Raw genomic sequence first — 11,096 nt, forward strand, 5'->3', positions numbered from 1 at the left:
GAATTTAATCGGAGCAAAAGCTTTGCTGATGTCCCAGTGGAAAATGTAACTTAATTAGAAAGCTTTTCCCCTCAGGAAACGTGCAATTCCTTTTGAAACTTTGCATAATTTACGGCGACTGTCTTCAGCTGTTTAACTAAATTCGTTAAGAAAAAATACAAATGCACGATTTTCATTGAAAATTCCATTTAAAATTTTCACTTATGCACTAAAAGTATTACAGAAATTGTCTTGTTCAAAATAATAATGATTAATATCCCATAGTGAGACAAATGTACGATTGAACAACAAATAAAAATGTATTAAGACCAAAAATACTTTTACCGCCGATCTTGCTGGAGTTAATTGCCATGATCATTTGGTTTCCATTCTTTCCTACAGCTAATTTGGTGACAATATTCATCTTGTACTCAGGCAAGTGTGGTCTCTCCAGATGCATCGCCCAATATCTGAGATCGATGGCAGTAGCTGATCTAATATTCCTGATACTTGGCACAATTCATTATCATGTCAAAGAAGTGTACTTTCCATATTCGTTTCTCAACTACACACCTGTTTGCAGACTTCATCGAGCCCTGATGTACACTTCCATTGATTGCTCTGTCTGGCTAACAGTGCTATTTACGTTTGACCGATTTGTTGTTATTTGTCTTCAGAAATTGCGAGTAAAATATTGCACTGAATTGATTGCATCAAGGATTATAATAATGATTTGTGTGTTCGGCATCTTAGAAAATATCCCTGTTTATTTTGCGTATGAACCATTGGAAATAATGGACAGGGTGCCATGGTATTGTAAAGTAAGTTCAAGTTTCTACACCTCACCCTTTTGGTTTGCATACTTTTGGTCAGACACCATCTGTACCCCATTAGTACCTTTTCTCTTGGTCTTCCTGCTGAATACTTTGACCATAAGGAATATTATATGGACCAACAGAGTCAGGGCCAAATTGCGAAGACCCAACATTGAAAAGAACCAGACCGATCCGGAGATTGAGAAGCGAAGAAAATCGATAATTTTATTGATGGTAATATCTGGAAACTTTGTTTTGCTCTGGATGGTCACATTTGTCTGCTTCATATGCGTAAATTTTACTGATAACAAATTGACTGGATCAAATGTTAACGATTCGTTCACCATTGCGGAAAGGGTTGGCTACATCCTCCGTTTTATGAGTACCTGTACAAACACATTCATTTATGTGGTCACCCAGCGCCACTTCAGGGAGGAATTTAAGAAAATAATAACACGTATGTTTGTTCTTATTCATCCCAAGCAAGAAATCACATGTTCTTTAACAGGGAATAATCGTTAAGAAGTTCGGTCGACACATATATATTTTGAAATAATAGGTTATTGAGACTGCATATTTTGAAATACTCTTGAGAATATTGTTATTGCCGTGAAAAGGTTGTATCAAATGAGAAGCAAATGGACGCATTTAAAATCTTTATTTTTTAAAAAATAAACGAGATTTCTGCTTCTGTGGATGAATCACTATCAATTTCAGTTTCCAAGTGATAGGCGCTCATTTGTCCACATAAATGCCGATATTTCATGAACCTTTATGGGGCACAGGATATCACTGGCAAAACCCCTGCCCATCAACAAGAACATCTCCAGGGAACGCTGCCGTCAGAGACCAGTAGCAATCCTCAAGATTCCACACCGCCCAGCCCACGCTCTGTTCTCGTTGCTGCCATCAGGAAAGAAGTGTCGGTGCCACAAGGCTCACACCACCAGGTTCAGGAACAGCTGCTATCCATCCAGTATCCGACTTCTCAGCAACAAACTCAATCAGAGACTACTTTAAGTATCGTACTTTTGCAGTGTATTGCAGTCAGTTTGTTTACATGAATACGTTGAGTACAATTGTTTTATAACTACCAGTAAGTGGTATTTCTGGCTCGACCGCTGAAAAGGAATACAATGTTGCATGTGATGCAATGTATGTACTCTGTCAATAATTCAAAGAAATGTTTATTTTCAAATTTTGACAGATTTATTCTTGGAGTTCTGAAATTCTAATAACAGCAGTAAATAGTTTATGCGTGAACCCACACAGTTGTTAAACCCAAATTTTAGAACATTATGGCTCAGTTCAGGCCCTTATGACCACGCTATTGTGGTTAACCAACCCGACAGCATGCACTTAAGCAGGGATCATAGGGTACAGGCGGGGAAGTGGAGCTGAGACTACAGCCTGGTCAGCCGTGATGTTGATTTACAGAGAAAATTCTATGGGCGAGAGGAATTCTCTTCTCATGATCTTCGACAGAGATGGAAAGAAATTGATATCGTTGAATGGCATATCCCAGAAATGCTTAATTAACTCGATTATATCAATGTATCAGATGGGAGTTGGAAAGGGAAATCACGGTTGGCAAGTACTATCTCTATGCAGTGACACATGCATGAACCAAGAAATATCGGATGAATATGATGATGGAACAGCAGTTATTGTGGGGGCTTTAGCGTTCGCATAGAATAGGCGAAACAACTTGATCAAGGCAAACTTGAGGAGGACGACAGAGAATGTATACGTGATGACTTGCACGTGGCCATTGGTGAAATTTGATTGCAGTAGAGGCGGGAAGTGCTGCTCAATGTTCCGGACTTGCGAGGATTCAGACGCAATAGTGCAGTGGGGGGAGGGTGCTGAGAAAGAGGGAGGCGTGGTATTGCTTGTCAGGGAAAGTATCACAGCTGTGCCCAGGCAGGACAGAGGAGAGGGCTCGTCTACTGAGGTTATATGGGTGGAGCTGAGGAACGTGAACTCATGGGTTATTTTATAGACCACCCAACAGTCAACGTGAATTTGAGGAAAAACGCTGTATAGAGATAGCAGACAGAGGCAGTAAACATATGTCTGGAGCAGATTTTAACTTTCAATATATTGACTGTGACTCCCATTCTTTAAATCGCCTGTATGGCATGTAATTTGTCAAATGTTCTGGAAAGTTATCTGAATCAATATACAGGGGCATATGAAGAATAATGCTGGCAAATATGGGGTGATCCACTTTGGAAGGCTAAATGGAAAATCTTAATATTATTTAAATGGCAAGCGATTGTAGCACGCTTCCGTGCAGAAGGGCTTGGCAATGCTTGTGCATGAATCGCAAAAGGTTGGTTTGCAGGTTAGATTCCATTTTCAGATTTCAGATTTATTGTCAGTGTACATACATGACATCACATTAAACCCACAGTTTATTTTTCCTGAGGGCAAGACAAAATTAACAATTATTGGTACTGCAAAAATAAAACTGTTCAGAGTGTACTGTGACAGAATTCTGTGTTGTGTATTGGCCTTTGTGTTGTGTGGTTTTATGTTAAAAAGTGACAGTTTGCCTTCGAGATCCAAGTTGAAGGTGGACTGCTGAGAGAGTGGTAGACACACTGATCATGTGCAGAAAATTTTCAAAATATTTTCTGGACTTGGACGATAAACCACCACTAGCGGTGCTGTGGTGTGGCAGAATGTGCAGAGCATGAGTCATGGTGTGGAGAACAGTTTAGAATGTTGTGCATTTTAAAAGGGATGAATATTTCAAAGGCAGCCAGAAGGCTCTCTCTGCAGCAACACAAGATAACATTGACTGTTGTGCTCTCTCTCTCTCTCTCTCTCTCTCTCTCTCTTTCTCTCTCTCTCTCACACATTCTCGCTCTCTCTTTCTCTCTCTCCCCCTCTCTCTTTAAGATCTTTTGTCTTCCGTTTATCAAACAAACTAAATTTGTTTTATGATCTTTGCTTCGTTTGAGATCGAAGTTTTGTGAGTCTTGTGTGTTATGTTTCTAAGTGTTTCTATGGGCTAGTTGGAAATATAACTTCGACTTGAATTACATATGTTATGTTTAGGCTGAGGAATGTATTAGTTTTAAACTGTTATAATAACTAGTGGGCATTGTTATAAAAGGGGGGGGGATTTTGAATTAATGTTTGAAGGTGAATTTCTTGTTAATAAAGTAATTGTTCATCTTTACCCCTGTGTGATATGCCTTATTTCTGGTTGCTGGTTTGATATTGCCAATTTGGAAGCTTTAGGGGCGATTGACTTGTGCTTAGTTCTCAGTTGTCTGAGTTTGACTCAACCTCCAGCTTGAAACTGAAAATAAACGGCGAGTATATCAATCACCAGCAGAAAAACCAGCAACTATGAATATTGACCAGTTCATAGCGAACCCTTCAGTGGTTAATTTAAAAATGGCTAAAAATTCAGAACTGATGATTATAGTTGGCAAGTTAAGAACTGGTATGAAAATAAGGAAATTGCCCGAAAGATTGTTTTTATCACTATGTAGGAAAGGGGGTAGTTGAAGAAGCTGCATTAGAACCGTTTCCAAAGGGGAAAACGTCAGAGGAAGTAAAGTTGGCTTTGAGAAAACTAGAGTTAGAGGAGGAAACAGAGGCAGAAAGAAAAGCTGAACGGGAAGCAGTAAGGCCGTCAGAAAGGGAGGAGAGAGAGAAAGAATGGAATCATGAGCTAGAACTAGCTATATTGAAGCAGGCCCCAACGTGAGGAGATAAGAAGCCCAAAACCCAAGTGCTGATCAGGAGGATAGATTTCCAGTCAGTAGAGGATTGAGGTTAGATCCTCCATTTGAGGAATCTGAGATAGACCAGAATTTCCAGCATTTTGAGAAGGTAGCTGCAAATTTAAAATGGCCAGCAGACCAGTAGTCACTCCTGCTATAAAGTGTTCTTAAAAGGAAAGCCCAACAGGTGTACTCGTGTCTCACTGAACAACAAGCAGTTGATTACGAATTTGTAAAGCAGGGTATACTCCGATCTTATGAAGTAGTCCCAGAGGCTTATAGACAAAAGGTCATGAGTTTAGAAAAAGCAGCAACCAAATCTTACCTGGATTTCGCTTTTTGGAAGGTTGTGTGTTTTGACCGGTGGTGTGCTACAATGAAAGTAGAAAATAACTTTGATTTATTGAGGGAAGTCATTCTGATTGAGGAGATTAAAAATTGTGTTCCTGATGATATTGAAGTGTACATGCCAGAGAAAAATATTAAAAAAATTGGCAAGAATTGGCTAAATTCGCAGAGGAATATGCTTTAACCCAGAGGCCTAAGTGGACACCAGGGAAAACCTTTCAAGGGAATACAGCTGATTATCCAAGAAGAGTATAAATAAAATCTTGAAGTGAGGTTAAAGGAAGAGTGTTATTTGCCACTATTGTAAGAAGCCAGGATACATAATAGCAAATTGTTCTGTATTAAACAGGAAGAACGAGAACGGGGTGGTACCAACTGCCTGTGTTCAGAATGAGAAAGTTAGGGATATTTTTAAACCATTCATGACTGAAGGATTAATTTTGATTAAAGAAGGATCCAATCAAGTGCCAGGTAAAATCCTGCGGGATACTGGAGGAGCCCATCAATTTTATTAAACAACGTTTTGAATTTTGGTGAGGAGACCGATGCTGGAGATGTGAATTTAATTAAAGACATTGGTGGTGAAACAGAGCCTGTAACTATCAGATTTAGTTAATGGCCCGGTTAAGATAGGGATAAGATCAAGTCTGCCAGTGGATGGAGTTTCTCTTTTGTTAGGAAATGATGTAGCAGAGGGTAAATTCATACCTGCGGTCCAACTCACAAGTAGGCTATTGGCTTATGAGTTCGAAAAGGATTTGGAAATATACCCTGCGTGTGGCATTACTAGAGCCTTGTCTTGAAAAAGGTAAATGTAGGGAAAGTCTATGATGATCCTCTAGTGGAGGCAAGCATTGAGGACAAACCTAAGGATCCAGCTTTGCTGTTGTCAAGAGAAGAATTAATAGCAAGACAAAAGCATGATCCTGATCTTGCTGGGATAAGAGATAAGATTCTGTCTAACCAGGAAATTGAAACTATGGCAGTAGGTTACTTTGTTCAAGATGGAATATTGATGAGAAAGTAGAGACCACAAGTGATACCTGCCGGTGAAAACTGGATGGTAGTAAGGCAACTTGTAATTCTCAAAACTTACAGGAATGAAATATTAAAGTTGGCTCGCAGTACACCTTTAGGAGCTCATCGTGGAGTAAAGAAGATGGTAGAAAAGATAAGTTAACCATTTTATTTGCTGAAATTAAGAAAGGATGTTGTGAACATTTGTAGAAACTGTCACACTTGTCAACTGGTGGGCAAGCCGAATCAAGGACCGCCAATGGCACATTTACCGCCCATCCCTGCTTTTGGGGAGCCCTTCTCAGAAGTGATAGTGATTGTGTAGGCCCATTGCCAAAAGTAAAAGCAGGAAATAAATATATGTTAACACTCATGTGTACAGCTTAAAATTTCCAGAGGCTATTCCCCTGAGAAACATTAAATCAAACACGATTGTGAAAGCTATGATAAAAAGTTTCACACTGTTTGGCCTACGAAGCTAAATTCAATCTGACCAAGGGAGTAATTTTATGTCTGAATTATTTCAACAGGTGGTGTATGAATTGTGTCGTCTGCCTATCATCCTGAAAGTCAAGGGGTCTTTTGAAGGTTCCATTTAACTGTGAAAAATATGATGACGGCTTATTGCATGGAAAATAAAAAAGGATTGGGATGAAGGAATCCATTTGTTAATGTTTGCTGTTAGAGAGGCAACTCAGGCTTCTCTTAGCTTTAGTCCATTTGAGTTGGTGTTTTTGTAATGAAGTCAGGGTCACAATACTATTGTTGAAGGAACAGTGGATACAATGATATACAATCAAATCTGTTGGGTTATGTTTTCAAATTAAAAAAAAACAGTTTACATCAGACATGTGAGATGGGAAAGAAGAAAATTAAAAACTGTTCAGGGAAAAATGATAAATCGGTATGATCAAAGAGCAAAAATTAGGGATATTAAACATGGCGAAAATGTATTGGTTTTGAGAGTTCAGTTTTCAGGACAATATAAGGAGAAATCAAAAATTAACCAGGTCACCTATGGCATTGTGATGCCTGATCATCGAAGAGATATACAGGTCTGTCACGTGAACATGCTTAAGCCTTACTTTGAAAATATGACTGAGGAGGAGAACAGGATTCCAACCAAGGTACTAGTTATAGGGAAAATTAAGGAGGAGATAAGTTTCGTGGAAGATCATGGAGAACAGAAAGTGATAATTCACAGGCTGGAAAATTGTATAGTTTTGCAAATCTTAGACACCAAGTTAATGCATTTGACTAAATCAGAAAGGGATTAAATGAAGACATTACTTATGAAATTGAAGGATATATTCCCAGATGTTCCAAGAACAACAACTGTGGCTTGTCATGATGTGGCGGTCAGAGTTGCTAAGTCCATTAAGCAGCATCCTGACCGAGTTAATAAGGAAAAGAGCAGATTGTTGGATCAAGAGGTGGATTATATGCTCAAAAATGACATCATCCAAACATCAAGTTCAAATTGTTCACCCTGTCTTCTGCTGTCTACGGCAGATATCTCAATGAAGTTTTGTACAGATTATCGAAAGGTAAACATGGTGACAAAAACTGATGCGTTCCATATTCCCAGAATAGAGGATTGTATAGATAAGGTAGGGAAGGCTAGGTTTCTTAGAAAGATTGATCTCTTAATAAGATACTGGTGTGTTCCTTTGACAGAGAAAGGCAGGGAAATTTCTGCATTTCTTACACCTTTGGGATTGTATGAGGATAATGTTATGCCTTTCGGGATGAAAAATACACCTGGCACATTTCAGAGAATTATTAATGCAGTAATACAGGGTTTAGAGCACACAGGAGCCGATATCGATGATATACTAATTAGTACGGATACATGGAAAGAACTCATGCCTGAATTAGAGCAATTATTTCAGAGACTGGTGGAAGCACACGTCACAGTGAATCTGCACAAGGGTGAGTTCGGACTTGCCACTGAAATTTATCTGGGTTATATGATAGGACAGGGACAGATGGCACGGGTTGGAGCAAAGTTATTGGCTATCACTGCGATACCTATCCCCGGTAATAAGAAAGGTCTTCAGAGATTTCTAAGTATGATAGGCTACTACCGTAAATTTTGTAAAAACTTTGCAGAAATTTCACTGCCATTAACAAAACGACTTGGAAAAAAAGAAAAGTTTATCTGGTCAGATGCATGACAGGAAGCGTTTCTGAAGTTAAAGGTCATTTTATGCCAACAGCCAGTACTTGTGTCTCGTAACTTTGAAAAGCCATTGTCTTTAACCGTGAACGTCAGTGATGAAGCGGTTGGTGCAGTACTGTTACAGAAGAAGGATGATGATGGAGTAGAACATCCTATTTCGTAATTCTCGGAAATGTTTAACTATCATCAACGAAATTATTCAACCATCGAGACGGAGTTATTAGCGCTTGTTTTAGCGTTGCAACATTTTGATGTGAATATCTGTATTGCTCAAAAACCGTTAATAATATATACTGATCATAATCCATTTGCTTTTCTTCTGTCTAAAATGTAAAATAAGAACAGACTTTTAGTGAACTGGAGCTTAATGTTACAAGAGTATGATTTAAATATTACTCACATAAAGTGGACGGATAATGTAATAGCCGATTGTTTGTCAAGATGTTAATCTTGGTAGATATGAATCTAATCACATACTGATTGTAAAAAAATGGAGTGTTTATTTTATTTTATTTATATAATGCTTCCATTAATTGTTGTTGTGGACCTAATTTATTTTAGCATGGGAGGTGTTACAGAGTTTTGTGTTGTGTATTGGCCTATGCGTCGTGTGGTGTTCAGTTAAAAAGTGGTAATTTGCCATGGAAAGCCAAGGTGAACGTGGACAGCTGAGAGACTAGGAGATGGACTGAGCATGTGTAGAAAATGATCAACAATTTTCTGGACTTGGACGATAAACCACCACTGTGTGGTGCTGTGGAGTGGAAGGAAGCCCAGAGCATGAGTCATGGTCTGAAGGACAGTATAGAATGATGGGTATTTCATAAAAAGTTGAAGATTCCGAAGGCAGCCAGAAGGATCCGGACCAAGCCAATGGTTCCTCTCTCTGCAGCAACACAACACAACTTCGAATTCTGTGCTCTCCCTCTCACTATCTCAAAGATCTTTTGGTTTCAGTTTACCAAACAAACTGAATTTTGTTTATGTTCTTTGCTTCTGTTGAGATCTTGTGTGTTTAGCGTTTGTTTTGTGTCTAAGTTTTTCTGTGGGCTGGTTGGAAATATAACTTCGACTTTAATTACATATAGTTAGGCTGGGAAATTTATTAGTTTACACTGTTGTAGAGATTTGCATAGTAACCAGTGGGAATTGTTATAAAAGGGGAGATTTTGAATTAAAGTTCTAAGGTGAATTTTTTCTTAATAAAGTACTTGTTCACCTTTACGCCTGTGTGATATGCCTTCTTTGTGGTTGCTGGTTTGATCTTGTAACAGTAAATATATAAACAAATTAAAAAAAAATGTAAACCACTGAATGTGCAATTCAGAGAGGAAAACATAAAAAAAAATAAATTGCAAATGTAAAATTCCTTGAATGAATCCCTGATTGAGTTGGTTGTTGACGATTCTGATAGTGGAGGGGTAACAGCTGTTCTTGAACCTGGTGGTGAGAGCCCTGTGGCATTTGACCTCTTTCCTGATGGCAGCAGTGAGAACAGTGCATGTGCTGTGTGGTGAGGAGCCTTGATATTCGCTGCTGCTCTCCGACGGCGGCATTCCCTGCAGATGTTCTCAATGGTTAGGAGGGTTTTCCTTGTGATGTCCTTGGCTTCGACCACTACATTTGAAGGGCTTTAAGGAACGCGGGTATTAGTGTCCTCAGGCCAGACCAGGATGGGGCTGGTCAGCATACTTTCCACCACACATCTGTAGATATTTGCAAGGGTTCCCAATGTCATACCAAACCTCCACAACTCCTGAGGAAGCAGCGACTATCTGCTCCAGAAGCATTATAAGACAGAGTTAGTTCTGTCTTTCCCATTAGTAGAGGACACCAATATTAGGGGATCTATCCTCAAGATTCTCGTAGAAATGAAGAAACTACTTTTCCGACAGTTTGGTAAATCTGTGTATTTCACTTTCCATTGATGCGAGAGGGTGGTCGAGTTGCCAGCTAAAGTTGTGAATAAGAGCTCAATTTTGATATCAGGGAAGGATTTAGATAGGTACATGTGTGTGAGTGGTATGGAGGGATATATGACAGGAGGAGTTTGGAGGAGTATGGAGCTGTGCATGGATGTGAGGGGTTTTGAGGGGTATGGTGGTGTGCATGGATGTGAGGGGTATTGAGGGGTACTTGGATGTGAGGGGTATGGATGGGTACATGTATGTGAGGGGTATGGAGCGGCACGCGGATGTGAGGGGATGGAGGGGTATGGAGGGATAAGCAGGTGTATAGAGAGGTATTGATGGACATGGAGGGGTACATTGATATGAGGGATATGGAGGTGCACATTGATGTGAAGGGAATGGAGGAAAAAATTTCGCTTCTCTGCTGCTGTATTCTTTGGATAAGGTATGTGGGAACTTTAAATATGGAGCAATGTCGATGAGCCATGTCGTTTTGATTTTACAAACGTTATTATCATTTGATGATCTTATTTACAAATTAGAAAAGGACTGGCCACTGGCTGCTCCAATTATTTAGCCAAAATCACTTATGTATTTCTGCGTGTCTTAGCCTCCCAAACAGGCCCCAAACAGAAATGTGGACTGACTATGTCTTCTCCACAGATGCGGCCTGACTCGCTGGGAACATCAGAGTTCAGTACGGGCCCTTCCGCCTCCAATGTTGTTCTGAACGATCTAAATGGACTCCACAACAAACTAATTTTCTCCAACTCACAACCATAAGCCTCTTACGAGTCCCTCCATATTAAAATAATATTCAAGTCTGTAATTCTTGTGTTTCTCTTTTCTTATATTTTAATCAGTCCCACGAATCTCCCTCCTCCTTATCTCCATCCCAGGATAGGATTTCTCATCGCACCATCCCCACCTTGACCCGTTGCAAATTTCAATCGCAACGTCCAAACCTCGGCAGTTACTCCTCTGACCCTTGGTTCAGCTTCGATAAACGCCCTGTTCTTTGCTGCAGTCGTTGTAATCAATGGATCATTTCACCTCAAGCTAAATGGCACAGACCTTGGAATTATCATGGATCGTGTCACAT

The 11,096-nt window shown here is 39.6% G+C and overlaps 1 protein-coding gene across 1 annotated transcript; it reads left to right on the plus strand.

The window, feature by feature from the left end:
- Positions 1 to 458: 458 nt before the first annotated feature.
- On the plus strand, positions 459 to 1,316 carry LOC138753004 (C5a anaphylatoxin chemotactic receptor 1-like). The gene has a single exon (XM_069915598.1). The coding sequence runs from the start codon at positions 459 to 461 to the stop codon at positions 1,314 to 1,316; it is 858 nt and encodes a 285-aa protein (XP_069771699.1).
- The last annotated feature ends 9,780 nt before the right edge of the window (positions 1,317 to 11,096 follow it).

This window comes from Narcine bancroftii, chromosome 2 (assembly GCF_036971445.1).
Source record: "Narcine bancroftii isolate sNarBan1 chromosome 2, sNarBan1.hap1, whole genome shotgun sequence".
In the NCBI taxonomy this organism is placed as follows: domain Eukaryota; kingdom Metazoa; phylum Chordata; class Chondrichthyes; order Torpediniformes; family Narcinidae; genus Narcine; species Narcine bancroftii.

Coding starts and splice junctions, on each gene's coding strand:
- LOC138753004 (XM_069915598.1), top strand. CDS start 459: ATGGCAGTAGCTGATCTAATATTCCTGATACTTGGCACAATTCATTAT.